A 16036-nucleotide genomic window follows, 5' to 3' on the forward strand; every position below is an offset into this window, starting at 1 on the left:
GGGGGAGGGGCCCGTTCCCGCGTGTCTCCCCCGTGTGTGTCCCCCCCCCCCCCCCGCCCCTCCCCCACGCGCGTCCCCAGGCAGCCCCGGGCGGGGCTGGGAGAGCTGGGGGGGGGAGGGGGGTCCGAGCCGCAGCCGTCGTGCAGCTTCGTCGTGAGCGAGTCGGTGCCGCGTCCCGCGTGTTTCGTTTGCCCGTTCCCGTTCGTTTTTTTTTTTTTTTTTTTTTTTTTACCGTTTCCAGGGCGGGGATCGGTGTCGGGGGGGGGGGGGGGGGGGGGTGTGGCGAGGGAGGGCGCGGGGAGCCGGTTGTGTCGCGCCGGGCGGCACAAGAAAGGCCGTTGTGGACCGTGTACGCTGTGTCCGTGTCCTTTGTTACCGGCGGGGGGCTCCGGGGGGGGGGGGGGGGTCCCGGTGCCGCCGCCATGGCCGCACACCGCCCGCTTCCGGCGCCGCCCGATGACGTCACGGAGAGCGCACGCTGCCATTGGCCGGTTCGCGGGTCGCGCCGGAAGCGGCTCCCGCCGTGGCCGTGGCGACCGGGACGCGGCGGGGCCGGGCTGGGCCGGACCCGGTACCGGGGGGCGAGCGGGGGCCGCGGGCAGCGGGGGGGGCGGCGCCGGGGCGGCTCCCGGCCCCGGGGCGAGCACCGAGCGCTTCCCCACGCCGGGGGCCGGCGGCGGGCGGTGTCGGTTTGGGCGGATCCCGGGGGCGGGGAGGTGGCGGGGCAGCACCGGGGCCGCGCTCGGGGCCGACCCGGCGTCCCGGTACCGGGGAGGGGGGTGTGGGCGGGGGGAGCGCTCGGCGCTGACCCGCCGCCCCCTCCGCAGCCATGGACGGGCCCCCCGCGCCCGCCGCCGCTGCCGCCGCGGAGCCCCCCGGGCCGGCGGCGGGCGCGGGGGTCCCGGGGGGGCTCCTGGCGCTGCCGCCGGAGCTGCTGCTGCGGATCTGCGGCTTCCTGCGGGCCCGGGACGTGCGGCGGGTGCTGCCCCGCGTCTGCCGCGCCCTGCGCGACCTGGCCCGCGACGCCGTGCTCTGGCGGCTCCGGCTGCAGCGCCGCGCCCGCCGCCCCCTGCCCGTGCTGCCAGGTGGGTCTGGGGGCGCCGGGACCCCCCCCCCCCCCCCCCCCCGGCACCGCCGGGACCCCTCCCTGCCCCCCCACCCCGCCCTGCCGCTGGGAACCCTTTGGGAACCCCCTCCCCCCGTGCTTTTGGGGTCCTTCTCCACGGTTTGGGGACCCCCCCTGTGGTTTGGGGACCCCCCTGTGGTTTGGGGACCCCCCCCGTGGTTTGGGGACCCCCCCCGTGGATTTGGGGTACCTCCCTGTGGTTTTGGGACCCCCCCCCCCGTGGTTTTGGGGCTCCCTCGGCGCCCCCCCCCAACCCCCATTCCACCCCCCCCTCCTCCAAAGACCCCCCCAGGTGTCCCCGGGACCCTCCCGGGGACCCCCTGAGCCCACCCAGGACTTGGGGGACCCTCGTGGCCCCCCCCCCCAAACCTGCCCTCGGCTCGGCCCCGCCCCTCCGGAGCCCCCCCCCCCCCGGTGCCCCTGAGGGGTCGGGGGTGGGACGGGGCCGGGGACCCCCCCCCGTGATTTTGGGGGCCCCCCCCCAGAGGAGGGGTTCGATTGGGCGGCCGCCTGCGAGGACCTGGAGGAGCACCTGGAGCGCTGGGGGGCCGGGGGGGCGCCCATGGAGCACTTCTCGCTGGACGAGGGGCACTTCGCCTCCGTCGACTCCGTGCTGCTGCTGCAGGTGGGCGCGGCGGGGCCGGGGGGCACCTCCCGGGGGGGGTGTCCCCAGCCCAGCTGAGCCCCCTCCCCACCCCCAGGGGGGCTCCCTGTGCGTCTCGGGGGGCCGCGACCGCAACGTGAACCTGTGGGACCTGCGGGAGCTGGGCCGGGCCCCCCCCGGCAAGGTCCTGGTCAAGGCGCTGGGCTCGGGGCGCAGCGGCACCCACAAGGTGGGCGACCTGCCCCATCCCCCCCCCCCCTAAAAACACCCCCCCCGGAGGGGGCTTGGGGGCCTGGCAGCACCTTTGGGTGTCCCCCCCCACACACACCCCCCCAGGGCTGGGTGTGGTGCTTGGCCGCCCGCGACGCCCGCGTCTGCTCCGGCTCCTGGGACAGCACCGTGAAGCTCTGGGACCTGGCGGCCGAGGGGCAGCAGTTCGGGGAGATCAGGTGCGGCCCGGGGGGGCTCGGGGGGGCTCGGGGGGTCCCCCTGTGTCCTAGAGGGAAGAGGGCTGGTCCGACTCCAGAAGGCTGAATGGTTTCTTTGTTACAATCACGCTAGAATACGTTAATATTTTATCCAAAAGAGGATGCTAAAAGCAACACGTTGCTTTTTGAAGTGCCGTATCTCACCCGCTCACAAGTCGAGAGCCTCCCTGAGAGTGCAGCCACAGGTGGATCCCGTTGGCCAAAAAATCCACCAGGCATCCGCTCCAGTTAAACAATTCCCCAAACTCATTCCACGCAGGGGGAAACGAGGAGCAGAAGCAGGAATTGTTTTCTCTTTCGTTTCTCTCTGTGCCCTGAGAGAGAGAGAGAGAGGGAGGGAGAGACGTGCCTGGCACCCTGTGAGCCCCTGCCCCCCTCCCCAGGGAGAAGGCGGCCGTGCTGTGCCTCTCGTACCGCGCCGACGTCCTGGTCACCGGCACCTACGACAAGACGGTGACGGTGTACGACCCGCGAGGTACCCGCCGGGGCTGGGGGGCTGGGGGGGGGGGTTTGGGCAGGGTGGGGCACCCCACTGACCCCTCCCCGCGCCCCCTCCGCAGCCGGGCAAGCCCAGGTGAGCAGCTACAAGCCCCACGGCAGCGCCGTGCTGTCGCTGGCGGCCGACGAGCGGCTGATCGTGTCCGGCAGCGAGGACCGGACGCTCGTGGTGTTCGACCGCCGCGGCGGCGCCGTCCTGCAGCGCCTGCAGGTGCGGGGAGGGGGCTGTGCGCCATTCCCCGAGCCCCCCCCGCGAGGGTCCCCGCCGCGGTGACATCGCCGCTGTCTCCTCCTCCTCCTCCTCCTCCTCCTCAGCTGGACAATTACCTGCTGTCCATGTCCTACCGCGGCTCGCAGCTCTGGGCCGGGGACAACCAGGGCCGGGTGTACCTGTTCGGCAGCGGCGGCGCCGGCGCCTTCCAGCCCGCCCGGGTAGGCGTGCCGGGGCCGGGGGGGGGCGGGGGGGGTCCCGGGGGGGCTCGGGGACCCCCGCCCGGGGCTCACCAGGGGTTTGTGTCCCCCTCCCTCCCCGCAGTATTTCGACGTGGGGCACCGGCTGCAGATCACGGGGCTCTGGCACTCGCTGGGCGCGCTCTACACCACATCCACGGACAGGACGCTGCGGGTGGGGGTCCCGGGGGGGCTGCCTTGGGTGGGGTGGGGTGTGGGGGGGGGGGGGGTCACCGGGGCCGCTGACCCCCCCCAGCTCCGCCCCTGCCGCAGATCCACGTGCCCACGGATCCGCCGCGCACCATCTGCTCCTGGACGCACGACGACGTCCTCAACGGGGTGAGGAGCCGGCCCCGGCCCACGCGTGGGGGGCACGCAGCCCCCTCCCCACCCCCCACCCCTCCCCCACCCCGGCACGCCCCCCCAGCCCCCGCCCCCCCCTTCCTCCTCTGCCTCCCCCCCCCCAGATCAGCGTGGACGGCGACGTGGTGGCCGCGGCCTCGGGGGGACTCTCGGTGGAGGTGTGGAGGCGCCGGACCTGACCCCGGCGGGGGGGGGGGGGGGAGGGGAGGGGGGGGGAGGGGCTCCGGCCGCGCCCCCCGGGGTCCCCCCTGCGCCCCCTCCCCAACCGCGGGGGGGCCGGGCCGGGCGCGGGGCTCGGGGGGGGCTGGGAGGTGCGGCCGGTTCGCGGCTATTAAAGGACTGGAGTGGAGCGGAGCCAATTTGGGTGGGTTTGGGGTGAATTTGGGTGGGTTTGGGGTGAATTTGGGCGGGTTTGGGGTGAATTTGGGCGGGTTTGGGGTGAATTTGGGCTGGTTTGGGGTGAATTTGGGGCAGATTTGGGGCGGATTTGGGCAGATTTGGGGCAGCTTTGGGGCGGATTTGGGGCGGATTGGGGCAGCTTTGGGGCACCACGGCCCACACCATCCCCAGCACAGAACGCTGCAGGGCCGAAGTGCAGGACGGGGCGCCCGGGCTCGTTCAAATCCCTCCCGCCAGAGATTCCTTCCCAGCCTCGTCCCATTCCCACATTCCCTGTCCCCATTCTCCTGTTGCCCGTTCCGCGCTTCCATTTCTTTATTCCCTGTCCCCTCCCCATAGTCCTGGTCCCAGTCCCGGATTCCCTGTCCCAGTCCCAGTCCCGGATTCCTGGTCCCATTCCCATTCCCAGTCTCGTATTTCTGGTCCCAGTCCCATATTCCCAGTCCCAGTCCCATTCCCTGTCCCGTACTTCTGGTCCCGTTCCCCCCAGTCCAGGGGGATCCCCCTGGACTGGGAACCCCAAAATCCCCAAAATCCCCGGAACCCCCCAAAATCCCGGGGATCCCCCTGGACTGGGAACCCCAAAATCCCCGGGACCCCCCAAATCACGGAGATCCCCCTGGACTGGGAACCCCAAATCCCCAAAATCCCCGGGACCCCCGAAACCCAGGGATCCCCCTGGACTGGGAACCCAAAATCCCGGGGATCCCCCTGGACTGGGAACCCCAAAATCCCCGGGACCCCCGAAACCCAGGGATCCCCCTGGACTGGGAACCCAAAATCCCCAAAATCCCCGGGACCCCCCAAAATCCCGGGGATCCCCTCCCCCTTTTCCGCCCCTCCCCCCCCGCCGCAGTGCCGCGCGCTCTGCGCACGCGCGCCCCCCGCGCCCCGCCTCCCCCCTCCCTCCCGCGCCCATCCCCGCCTTCTCATTGGCCGCGGCGGGAGAACGCCGCGCTGATTGGCTGTGTGGGCGAGTGACTGACAGCTGAGTTAGGCTGGGGATGGGGGGGGGGAACCGGCCGAGCGCGCCTCCCATTGGCTGCCGCGCCGCGGGTGGGCGTGGCCTCACCCTTCCATCCCTGGGGGGGGGGCAGCGCGCCGCGTTCCCATTGGCTGCTCCCGCGGTGGGAGGGGCTCGGGCCGCCGCGCGCGCGCCCCTCCGCTCGCCTCTCATTGGCCGCGCCGGCGTTGGGGCGCCGCGCCATTGGCCGAGCGCGCGCGGTGGGCGGGCCCGCGGCGCGGGGCGGGACGCGCAGGCGCGGGCCCGGCGCTCCCTGAGGCGGCGGCGGCGGCTCCGGCGGCTCCTTTGTTCCCCCCGCCGGGACCGGGCTCGGGATCGCGTCGGGATCGGGCCGGGATGAGCCCCGGGAAGGGCTCCGGGAAGGGCTCCGGCTCCGGTAAGGCCGGCTGAGGGCGGGTGAGGGGAGGATACGGCGGCCCGCGAGGGTCACGGGCCCTTTGTTCGGCACCGGCGGCGCCCTCAGCGCGGGGCCTTGGGGGTTCCCCTCCCCCCGGCAAGATCGGGACCCCCCTCAGCCCCCTCAGGATCGATGATCGATCCCCTCTCAGAGGATCCCCACAGAGGATTCCCCCTCAGGATCCATCTCCCCTCAGAATATCCGCCCTCAGCCCCCTCAGGATCGATCCCCTCATAGGTTCCCTTCAGGATTGATCCCCCCTCAATCCCCTCAGGATCGATCCCCCCTCAGAGGATCCCCCCTCAATCCCCTCAGGATCGATCCCCCCTCAGAGGATCCCCCCTCAGGCCCCTCAGGATCCATCCCCTCAAAGGTTCCCCTCAGGATTGATCCCCTCTCAGAGGATCCCTCCTCAGAGTATCCCCTCAAAGGTTCCCCTCAGGATTGATCCCCTCTCAGAGGATCCCTCCTCAGAGTATCCCCTCAAAGGTTCCCCTCAGGATTGATCCCCCCCTCACAGGTTTCCCTCTGAGGATCCCCCCTCAATCCCCTCAGGATCGATCCCCTCAAAGGTTCCACTCAGAGGATCTCTCCTCAGAGGATCCTCTCAGGATTTCTCTCAGAATCGATTCCCCCCTCAGAGGATCCCCTCAGAGGTTCCCCTCATGGGATCCCCTCAGGATCCCCTCAGGATCCCCCCTCAGCCCCCTCAGGATCGATCCCCCCTCAGAGGATCTCCCATCCGAAATCCCCCATTTCCCCCACCTTTTTTATCCCCTCTTTCCTCCCAAATCCGCTTTTCCCGCACGCCTAAATCCCCTTTCCCCCCCCCTTGCCCTCCATATCCCACTGTCCTCACACAAATTCCCCTTTTTCCCCCCAAATGTTCCCGGATTTTTTTCTGTTTTTGTCCTTCCCGAGGACACCGAACCCCCCTTGGTCCCCCCCAACCGAGGCCCTTCCCACTCGTATTTCTGGGAATTCTGTTTAAAATCCCAATGACATTTTTGGGAGTTCCATTTAAGAATCCCGATTAGGTTTTTTTGGGAATTCCATTTAAAAATCTCAATTATGGTTTTGGGAATTCCATGTAAAAATCCCAATTACATTTTTGTGAATTCCGTTTAAAAATACCAATTATGTTTTTGGAAACCCATGTATTATTAATATCATTATAATAGTAATTATTGTCATTATCATTATGGTTGTTATTATTATAAATAACAATACAATAACAAGTATTACTGTAAAATATAAGCATAATTATGTAGTAATATATAGCACATAATATATGTATTAGATATAATATATGCTGTACTTAAATAATTTATATAATAATTGATAATAATACAAAAATAAAATAATGCAGTGCAAGAACAATGAAATAATTGCTGTAACTTAATGACAATAAATTTACTGTCATAATAAAATATAAGAATAACCAGATTGTGGCATATAATATATGTAATGTATAATATATGTTAATATATTATATATAAATTTATAATAATTATGAAAAATGTAACAATAATAGAATACAATACAAAAACATTTGTTCCAAACTTTATTATTTATTCCTGAATTAAATTTTTATCATTATTAACATATTTTAAAGTATTTCTTCCTTGCAAGCCAACAAATTCCCCAAAAATACCCCAGATTGAGAAAATCTAATTTTTTTAGGAATTTTCTGCTCTGCTAATGCTGCTGGATCATGAAATTCCCAATTAATTCCTCATTAATTCTCATTTTTCCCCCAGCCTGGCGTTAGGAGCCCGTCCCTGGAGGCACTGAGGACTGCCATGCCCTTAGGTAGGTGCTTGGATAAAATTAAATTAAATGGAAAAGGGGAGGAATGGAGAAAAGCTCAAATAATTACATTTTGATTATTTAATTAAAGTGGAATAATTTGTATTAAACGAACAATGATATTAAATGGAAAAGGGGAGGAATGGAGAAAATGTCAATTAAATTTGAATTGTTTAATAAAAGGATATAAATTTTATTAAATAAAAAAGAAATGAAATGAAAAAGAGGAGGAATGGAATAGTAAATGGAGAAAATTGAAATAATGAAGTTTTATTATTTATGTTTTATAAATTTTAATAAATGTATATATTTTTATACTACATAAGTGTTACATATTTGTATAAACTAATTTAAATGCAATAACTTTTATTAAAGTAAAAATGAAATGAAATGAGAAAGAGGAGGAGTGGAGTAGCAAATGGAGAAAATCTCAAATAATTAAATTGTAATTATTGAATTATTAAATTATTATTGGAATTCCTCATGCCTGAGCACACACTGTGGAGAGTTCCTTGCTCATTCCTTGGTCGTGGATGGGGAAGGGTCTTTCCCACCTGGTGCTCCCTCAATTCCAGAATTATTAATAATTAATCATTAATTATTGCCGGAATTAACCAGATCCCCATTGCAGGTACCAATCCCCAGCTCCTGGTGTGAGATGGCTGCTCCAGAGCTCCTCATGGGCAGGACCCCATGGCTCTCCCTCTGTTCAGAATTATTAATCATTAATTAATCACTAATTAATCCCAGAATTAACCAGATCCCCATTGCAGGTACCAATCCCCAGCTCCTGGTGTGAGATGGCTGCTCCAGAGCTCCTCATGGGCAGGACCCCATGGCTCTCCCTCTGTTCAGAATTATTAATCATTAATTAATCACTAATTAATCCCAGAATTAACCAGATCCCCATTGCAGGTACCAATCCCCAGCTCCTGGTGTGAGATGGCTGCTCCAGAGCTCCTCATGGGCAGGACCCCATGGCTCTCCCTCTGTCCCAGAATGATTAATCACTAATTATCAATTATTAATCACTAATGAATCCCAGAACTAACCAGCTCCCCGTTGCAGGTGCCCGTTGCCAGCCCCTGGTGTGAGATGGCCACTCCGGAGCCCCCCCTGGGCGGGACCCCCCGGCCCGGCCCCTCTCCGGGGCCTGGCCCATCCCCGGGCTCCATGCTGGGCCCTTCCCCCGGCCCTTCTCCCGGCTCCGGGCACTCCGGGCACTCCGGGCACTCCGGGCACGCGCTGCCGGCGCCGGGATACGCCCCGGACACCATCCACCCCCTGCACAAGGTGAGAGACCCCAAACACCCTCGGGTTTGGGTGGATTGATGGGTTTGGGATCATCCACCCCTGCACGAGGTGAGAGACCCCAAACACCCTCGGGTTTGGGTGGATTGATGGGTTTGGGATCATCCACCCCCTGCACAAGGGGAGAGACCCCGGAACCCCAGATCCCAAACACCCTCGGGTTTGGGAGGGATTGGTGGTTTTTGGACCATCCAAGGTGAGAGACCCCAGAATTTCAGAATCCCAGACCTCAAACACCCTCGGGTTTGGGAGGGATTGGTGGTTTTTGGCTAATTTACCCCCTGCACAAGGTAACCAATCCCAGAATTCCAAAATTCCGGACCCCAAACACCCTCGGGTTTGGGAGGGATTGGTGGTTTTGGGATCATCCACCCCCTGCACAAGGTGAGAGACCCCAGAACCCCAGAATTCCAGAATTCCAGACCTCAAAAACCTTCAGATTTTGTGGGATTGCTGGTTTTTGGACCATCCAAGGTGAGCAACTCCAGAATCCCAGAATCCCAGACCTCAAACACCCTCGGGTTTGGGTGGGATTGGTGGTTTTTCCTTTTTCTACCTCTGCCATTGAAGGCTAAACCATCCAATCAAGGAACGACACCTTAATTATTTTCACTTTTAACCCAATAACTCATCCCTCGAAGCCCACAATGCGGATTTTTCTGTCCAATTACAAAATACCACCCAAAGCCGTGGAGAAGGAGGGGAAGAAGAAGAAGTAAAGGTGAGGAAGAAGAAGATGAAGAAGAGAAGAAGAAGGTGGAGAAGAAGGTGAAGAAAGAGAAGAAGAAGAGGAAGGTGAAGAAGAAGAAACATAAGAAGAAGAGAAAAAGAAAAGAAGAAGGAGGAAAAGAAGAAGAAGAGGAAGGTTAAGAAGAAGGAGGAAAAGAAGATGAAAAAGAAGAGAAGAAGAATGAGAAGGTGAAGAAGATGGAGAAGAAGAAGGAGAGGAAGGTAAAGAATGAGAAAAAGAAGGTGAAGGAAGAAAGAGAAGAAGGAGGTGAAGAAGAAGAAGGTGAAGGAGAAGAAACAGAAGAAGATGAAGAAAGAGGAGAAGAAGGTGAAGAAAAAGAGAAGAAGAAGGTGGAGAAGAATGACAAGGAGGTGAAGGTGAAGAAGAAAAGAAGGTGGAGAAGAATGAGAAGGTGAAGGAAGAAAGAGAAGAAGAAGGTGAAGGAGAAGAAGTAGGAGTCCAGAAAGACTCTCCTGCTCCAAAAACCTGCTGAAAAACCTCAGGAATGGGAAAATCCCCCATCCCAGCCCCATTAATTAACTCATTAATTGAGAGGTTTTTCCTCCTGGATTTTGGGCTTTAACAACAATTCCTCTCCCGTAATCCTGGGGGGGGTTTAATTTAAAAAATCCAGGGAATTGTGCTGTGGGAAGGATTTTTGAGGCCGGAGCAGCTGGAGCCTGGCATTTCTGGGAATAACGAAACGGATTCTCCAGCTCCCCGGGAGTTCCGCGGGATGGGCGGGTGGGGAGCAGCGTTCCCTCCGGGAGTTCCCTGTTGATTTCCCGGGATTCTCCCCCCTGCAGCCCCTGGACGCGATGCACGAGAAGGGAATGTCGGAGGATCCGCGCTACGGGCAGATGAAGGGAATGGGAATGCGCCCGGGGGGGCACGCGGGAATGGGGCCCCCCCCCAGCCCCATGGATCAGCATTCCCAAGGTAGGGATTGTGGGAAGGGGGGGAAGGGGAGGAGCCAGGGCCAAATCCTGGATTTTGGGAGGTTTTCAGCATTGGGATTGTGGGAAAGGGAGGAGCCAGGGCCAGATCCTGGATTTTGGGAGGTTTTTGGCATTCCCAAGGTTGGGATTGTGGGAAGGGGAGGAGCCAGGGCCAAATCCTGGATTTTGGGAGGTTTTCGGCATTCCCAAGGTTTAAGTCCTGGATAGCAGGGCATAAATCCTGGGTTTTGGTAGCACTCCAGGGGATTTCCAGGTCTGCATGGTGGATTTTGGGAGGGGATTCCTTGCTCCTTATTCCTGGCTAAGAGATTTGGGAGCGGATTTCCCTTTCCAACTGCCTCGAGGGTGGGTTGGGAATGGGATTTCCCATTCCAAATGCCCCAAGGATCTATTGGGAATGGGATTTCCCATTGCAGCTGCCTCTAGGATGGGTTGGGAATGGGATTTCCCATTCCAAATGCCTCGAGGATCTATTGGCAATGGGATTTCCCATTCCAAATGCCTCAAGGGTCTGTTGGGAATGGGATTTCCCATTCCAGCTGCCTCTAGGATGGGTTGGGAATGGGATTTCCCATTCCAAATGCCCCAAGGATCTATTGGGAATGGGATTTCCCATCCCAGCTGCCTCAAGGTTGGGTTGGGAATGGGATTTCCCATCCCAGCTGCCTCGAGGATGGGTTGGGAATGGGATTTCCCATTCCAGCTGCCTCTAGGATGGGTTGGGAATGGGATTTCCCATTCCAAATGCCCCAAGGATCTATTGGGAATGGGATTTCCCATCCCAGCTGCCTCAAGGTTGGGTTGGGAATGGGATTTCCCATCCCAGCTGCCTCGAGGATGGGTTGGGAATGGGATTTCCCATTGCAGCTGCCTCTAGGATGGGTTGGGAATGGGATTTCCCATTCCAAATGCCTCGAGGATCTATTGGCAATGGGATTTCCCATTCCAAATGCCCCAAAGATCTATTGGGAATGGGATTTCCCATCCCAGCTGCCTCTAGGATGGGTTGGGAATGGGATTTCCCATTGCAGCTGTCTCAAGGATCTATTGGCAATGGGATTTCCCATCGCAGCTGCCTCTGGGATGGGTTGGGAATGGGATTTCCCATTCCAAATGCCCCAAGGATCTATTGGGAACGGGATTTCCCATCCCAGCTGCCCCGAGGATGGGTTGGCGTTACTTTGGTGCTCCGTGCAATAGACCGGCGAGCAGATTTCCCCTCCCTGTGGGGTTTAGCCTGGAAATCCTTAATTTCCGCTGGCTCCAGCCGCAACCCCGTCCTTTCCCTTTGGAATTCACTCCGCTGCACCGCTCCCCTGTTCCCTGCCAGGTTACCCATCCCCTCTGGGGGGCTCCGAGCACGCCTCCAGCCCGGTGCCCTCCAACGGCCCCTCCAGCAGCGCCGCGGGCGGCTCCGGCGCGGCGCTGGACGGCTCCGGCTCCGACTCGCCGGCGCTGGGCCGGGGCCCGTCCCCCTTCAACGCCGCCCAGCTGCACCAGCTCCGTGCCCAAATCATGGCCTACAAGCTGCTGGCACGGGGGCAGCCGCTGCCAGAGCATCTCCAGGTGGCCGTCCAGGGCAAGCGGCCGCTGCCGGGGATGCAGCCGCAGATTCCTGCTCTACCTCCGCCCGCCGGCGCCGCGCAGGGCCCGGGGCAAGCGCCCGGAGCGGGGCCGGCGCCGCCCGGGTATTCCAGACCTCACGGTGAGGAGGGGCTGGGAGTGAGCTGGGGATGTGTCCTGGGGGATCCAGAGGGAGTTTGTCATTGTTCTGTCCTGGGATCTGTGGGGAGTTTGTCCCGTTCTGTCCTGGGATCTGTGAGGAGTTTGTCCCATTCCGTCCTGGGATCTGTGGGGAGTTTGTCCCTTTCCATCCTGGGATCTGTGGGGAGTTTGTCCCATTCTATCCTGGGATCTGTGGGGAGTTTGTCCCTTTCCATCCTGGGATCTGTAGGGAGCTCATCCCGTTCCATCCTGGGATCTCTGGGGAGTTTGTCCCGTTCCATCTTGGGATCTGTGGGAGCTCATCCCGTTCTGTCTTGGGATCTGTGGGGAGTTTGTCCCATTCCATCTCACGTTATCCTGGGAAATCCAAGGGAGCTTGTCCGGTTCTATCCCAGGGGATCCTTTGCTCCCAGTTTGCCCCAGTATCCCCAGTTTGGGTTTCCATCCGTGTCCATGGGCATTCCAGGGGCTGGGATTTCGGATCCATCCAGGCTCTGGCAGTTCAGGGGAGAGGGGGCTGTACCTGAGGCTCTCCCCCAGGAGTCAACATCCTCATGGGATTTCCCTCTTTTTTTTTTCCCTTTCCTGCCTGATTTCTGGGAATTTCCAGGAATAGGAGGGCCCAACATGCCCCCTCCCGGACCCTCAGGAGTTCCCCCCGGCATGCCGGGACAGCCCCCCGGGGGCCCCCCCAAGCCCTGGCCAGAAGGTGAGACCTGGATCACAGAATTCCTGGGAATTCATCCCAGATCTGTGAGCTCTGGGGGGTGGGAATGGAAGGAAGTTCCTGGTTAAAACCCTGGAACTGGGGCTGGAATTCTGTGAAGGGCTGGTTAAACCTCCATGCTGGAGCTTTGCAGGGATGCCTGTGCTTGTTCCAAGATAGATACCTGGAGTTTTTTCGGGAACTGTGCTTAATTCTCCGGAGGTTTGGGGAATTTGGGGTTGATTTCCAGACAAATTATTGGACTTTTTTGGGGATTTAGAGTCGATTTCCAGGTAACTGGTAGGAATTTTGGGGGGAATCGGGATGAGTTTCCCCTTAAATCCCTGCAGTTACTCCACAGGCTCATTCCGAGTCAGATACTCACATTTCTGTGGAACTCCCCTTCGTTCCTGACCAATCAATTGGGATTTTTCGTGGGCGTTGGTACCCAAATCCCCCGGGAAGCCGCTCCCGTGGTGCCCGGGCCGGCATTCCCAAAATTCCCTGTCCCCACAGGGCCGCTGTCGGCGGCGGCTCCGGGCGGGGCCCCCCAGAAGCTGCTGCCACCCCCCCCCGCCGGCCGCCCCTCCCCGGTGCCCCCGGCCGTGCCCCCGGCGTCCCCCGGGCCCCCCCCGCCCTCGCCGGGGCAGCCGGCGCCGCCGGCGCTGCCCATCCACCCCAAGCAGAACCGGATCACCCCCATCCAGAAACCGCGCGGGCTCGACCCCGTGGAGATCCTGCAGGAGCGCGAGTACAGGTACGGCCACGCCTGGCCGTGGGGCCGGGGGTTCCCTCTGCCCGAGACCCCCCCGGGGCCTTCCACCTGCTCCTCTTCGCCATTTCTCTCCTTCCTCCCCTCCTCTTTTCTCTCTTTCTCTCTCTTCTCTTTCCTTTTCTCCTTTTCTTGCTTCCCACCCTTCATCTCCTCTTTTTTCTTCTCCTTCCCATCCTTTTTTCCTTCTTCCTCTTTCTTTTCCTCTCCGTCCTACTCCTCCTTTTCTTCCTTCCCACCCTTCATCTTCTCTTTTTTCTTCTCTTTCCCATGCTTTTATTATTTTCCTTCTTCCTCTTCCTTTTCTTCTCCTCCTCTCCTTCCTCTTTTTCCTTCTCTTGCCCCGTTGTTCCCACAGAGCAAGAGGACAATTTCCTTGGAATCATCTCCTCCCCATCCCAACTTCCCCCCATCCCCTTTTCCCTCTTCCCAACATCCACAGGGATGAGCAGGAGCACGTTCTCCTTGGAGATTCCCAAGGTTTCTCCCATCTCCCAACTTCCTCCATCCCATTTTTACCCTTCCCAAGATTCAGAGGGATGAACAGGAGCACGTTTTCCTTGGAGCTTCTTCCCGACCCTTCCCTGACCATGCTCCAGCCCTGCTCTGTCCTTATTCCCATGGAGGCCCCCAAAACTCATCCCAAGATTCTGGGGGCGACTTCCCAGCGCCCCCCGCCCTGCTCCCACGCTCTTCCCAATGGGAGCTGGGTCAGGAATGAGCTAGGAATGGATCAGGAATGATCCCAGAATCCGCCCCCTCCTCCTCCTCAGGCTCCAAGCCCGCATCGCCCACCGCATCCAAGAGCTGGAGAACCTCCCCGGCTCCTTGGCCGGGGACCTGCGGACCAAAGCAACCATCGAGCTCAAGGCTCTGCGGCTGCTCAACTTCCAGCGCCAGGTGAGCGCCGGACTCAGGTGTTCCGGGTGTCCAGGTGACTTTGAGAGTGTAAAACCCTTTGTTTCCCTGCCCCTTCTGCGCTTAAAGGAGTCTGAACGTGTAGGGTTGGCTTCTTAAGGTTGTTTATTGTCACAGGTTTCTCTCTGTCTCAGGACTTTTCATAGAGGTGCACAGAGAAAGAAAGAGAAAACATTTTCTATTCCTGCTCCTTGTTTTTCCCGTGTGGAATGTGTTTGGGGAATTGTTTACCTGGGGTCATTGCTTGGTTGGATTCTGGTGAGGATTGTTTGGGGCTGGTGGCCAATCCAACCCACCTGTGGCTGGACTCTCAGAGAGGGTCACGAGTTGTGGGTTAGATTTGGTAGTTAGAAAAGCAGGTTTGTAGTTTTATTATCCCCTTTGAATAGTATATTAATGTATTATAGCATAGTTATAATAAATCATTCAGCCTTCTGAACTGGGTCAGACATCATCGCTTCTTCCCACCGGCTTCACCTGCACGTACAATAGTTTATTTTTCTCTTGTCTGTAACGTTTTTCTCTGACTTGTTGAGCTCTGTCTGGCAAGCTGGCTGTGGTATTTTGTCTGCCCTTCAGTTTTTATACTAAAAGCCACTGTACTACATTTACAATGATGTTCTGGTATCTATCATTATGTTGGGCAGCGTGTCTCTACCTTAAACCAACAGAAAAGTGTCACCATCACAGCAGGACATGGAGGGCAGGGAGAAGGAGGCCAGGACACGCCCAGATCCCTCCATCTTGTACCCCCTGAACCCCATTCTAAAAATCCCAAAATTCTACTTTTTCACCCTGTGTTAACTCAACTACCACACTCCTGAAACCCTTGTGGCTTGTAATTCCTCACGCAAAGCTGGCAGCTTTTCCCACGGGCTAAAATGGAAGCCGCAGCTGTTTTTGACTTGGTGCCAGGGTCTGGAGGCAGCCAGAGGGACGTCCTGGCTTCCCACGCGGCAGCAGGAGCGTCGTGGCGGCTGGTGGTGGTGGCTCAGGGGGCTTCTCTTGGGGTTGCAGCTGCGGCAGGAGGTGGTGGTGTGCATGCGGCGGGACACGGCGCTGGAGACGGCGCTCAACGCCAAGGCCTACAAGCGCAGCAAGCGGCAGTCGCTGCGCGAGGCCCGGATCACGGAGAAGCTGGAGAAGCAGCAGAAGATCGAGCAGGAGAGGAAGCGCCGGCAGAAGCACCAGGTCGGGGAATTCCCAGGGTCTGGGAATTCCAGGCCGGGGCATTCCTGGGAATCGGGGCAGGGATGGAGGTTTTCGGGGAATCGCCTGGTTTGGGGCTTGGGGGAGGTTGGCTCTGGATGATGGCGGTCAGAGGTTTGGTGATGGCTGTTGGGAACACTCAGTGGCCCTTGGGACAACTTGGTGGCTGTTGGGACTCTCTGATGGTTATTGGAACCCTCTGCTGACCATTGGGACCCTCTGCTGACACCATTGGGACTATACAATGTCTTCTGGGACCCTCTGCTGGCCACTGGGACCTTCTATTGACCACTGAGACCATATGATGGCTGCTGGGATCTTCTACTGACCGTTGGGACCCTCTACTGACCATTGGGACCATACAGTGTCTTTTGGGACCCTCTGCTGACCACTAGGACCTTCTACTGACCATTAGGATCCTCTACTGACCATTAGGACTTTCTACTGACCATTGGAACCTTGTGCTGACCATTAGGACCTTCTGCTGACCATTAGGGCCCTCTACTGACCATTAGGACTTTCTACTGACCATTGGAACCTTCTACTGA

The 16036-nt window shown here is 58.7% G+C and overlaps 2 protein-coding genes across 8 annotated transcripts in view; both read left to right on the plus strand.

Annotated features, from left to right (window-relative positions):
- The first annotated feature begins 456 nt into the window (after window positions 1-456).
- On the plus strand, window positions 457-3878 carry FBXW9 (F-box and WD repeat domain containing 9). Its single transcript, XM_053933014.1, has 11 exons — window positions 457-781; window positions 867-1085; window positions 1612-1751; window positions 1828-1959; window positions 2067-2179; window positions 2602-2693; window positions 2779-2927; window positions 3032-3148; window positions 3252-3341; window positions 3440-3505; window positions 3634-3878. Exons 1-11 carry the CDS (start codon window positions 457-459, stop codon window positions 3706-3708), a joined length of 1518 nt encoding a protein of 505 aa, XP_053788989.1. The 3' UTR covers window positions 3709-3878.
- Window positions 3879-5168: 1290 nt separating this feature from the next.
- Window positions 5169-16036, plus strand: part of SMARCA4 (SWI/SNF related, matrix associated, actin dependent regulator of chromatin, subfamily a, member 4) — a 38786-nt gene continuing 27918 nt past the window's right edge. For all 7 annotated transcript variants that reach the window (XM_053933023.1, XM_053933024.1, XM_053933027.1 and 4 more), the window contains exons 1-9: window positions 5169-5328; window positions 7110-7161; window positions 8227-8451; window positions 10006-10138; window positions 11489-11863; window positions 12494-12592; window positions 13106-13346; window positions 14135-14261; window positions 15297-15470. In XM_053933023.1, the coding sequence (XP_053788998.1) occupies window positions 8254-8451; window positions 10006-10138; window positions 11489-11863; window positions 12494-12592; window positions 13106-13346; window positions 14135-14261; window positions 15297-15470 (1347 nt within the window). In that variant the 5' untranslated portion in view covers window positions 5169-5328; window positions 7110-7161; window positions 8227-8253. The remainder of the gene's footprint in view (window positions 5329-7109; window positions 7162-8226; window positions 8452-10005; window positions 10139-11488; window positions 11864-12493; window positions 12593-13105; window positions 13347-14134; window positions 14262-15296; window positions 15471-16036) is intronic.

This window comes from Vidua chalybeata (assembly GCF_026979565.1).
Source record: "Vidua chalybeata isolate OUT-0048 chromosome 33 unlocalized genomic scaffold, bVidCha1 merged haplotype SUPER_33_unloc_1, whole genome shotgun sequence".
NCBI lineage: Eukaryota > Metazoa > Chordata > Aves > Passeriformes > Viduidae > Vidua > Vidua chalybeata.

Bases quoted from the DNA above. Each gene is read 5' to 3' on its own strand.
- FBXW9 (XM_053933014.1), top strand. From the start codon at position 457: ATGACGTCACGGAGAGCGCACGCTGCCATTGGCCGGTTCGCGGGTCGC. The intron at 782-866 runs GTGGGCGGGGGG...CCGCTGCCGCCG, and splicing joins CCGGTACCGGGGAGGGGGGT to CGGAGCCCCCCGGGCCGGCG. The intron at 3,149-3,251 runs GTAGGCGTGCCG...CCCTCCCCGCAG, and splicing joins GCGCCTTCCAGCCCGCCCGG to TATTTCGACGTGGGGCACCG.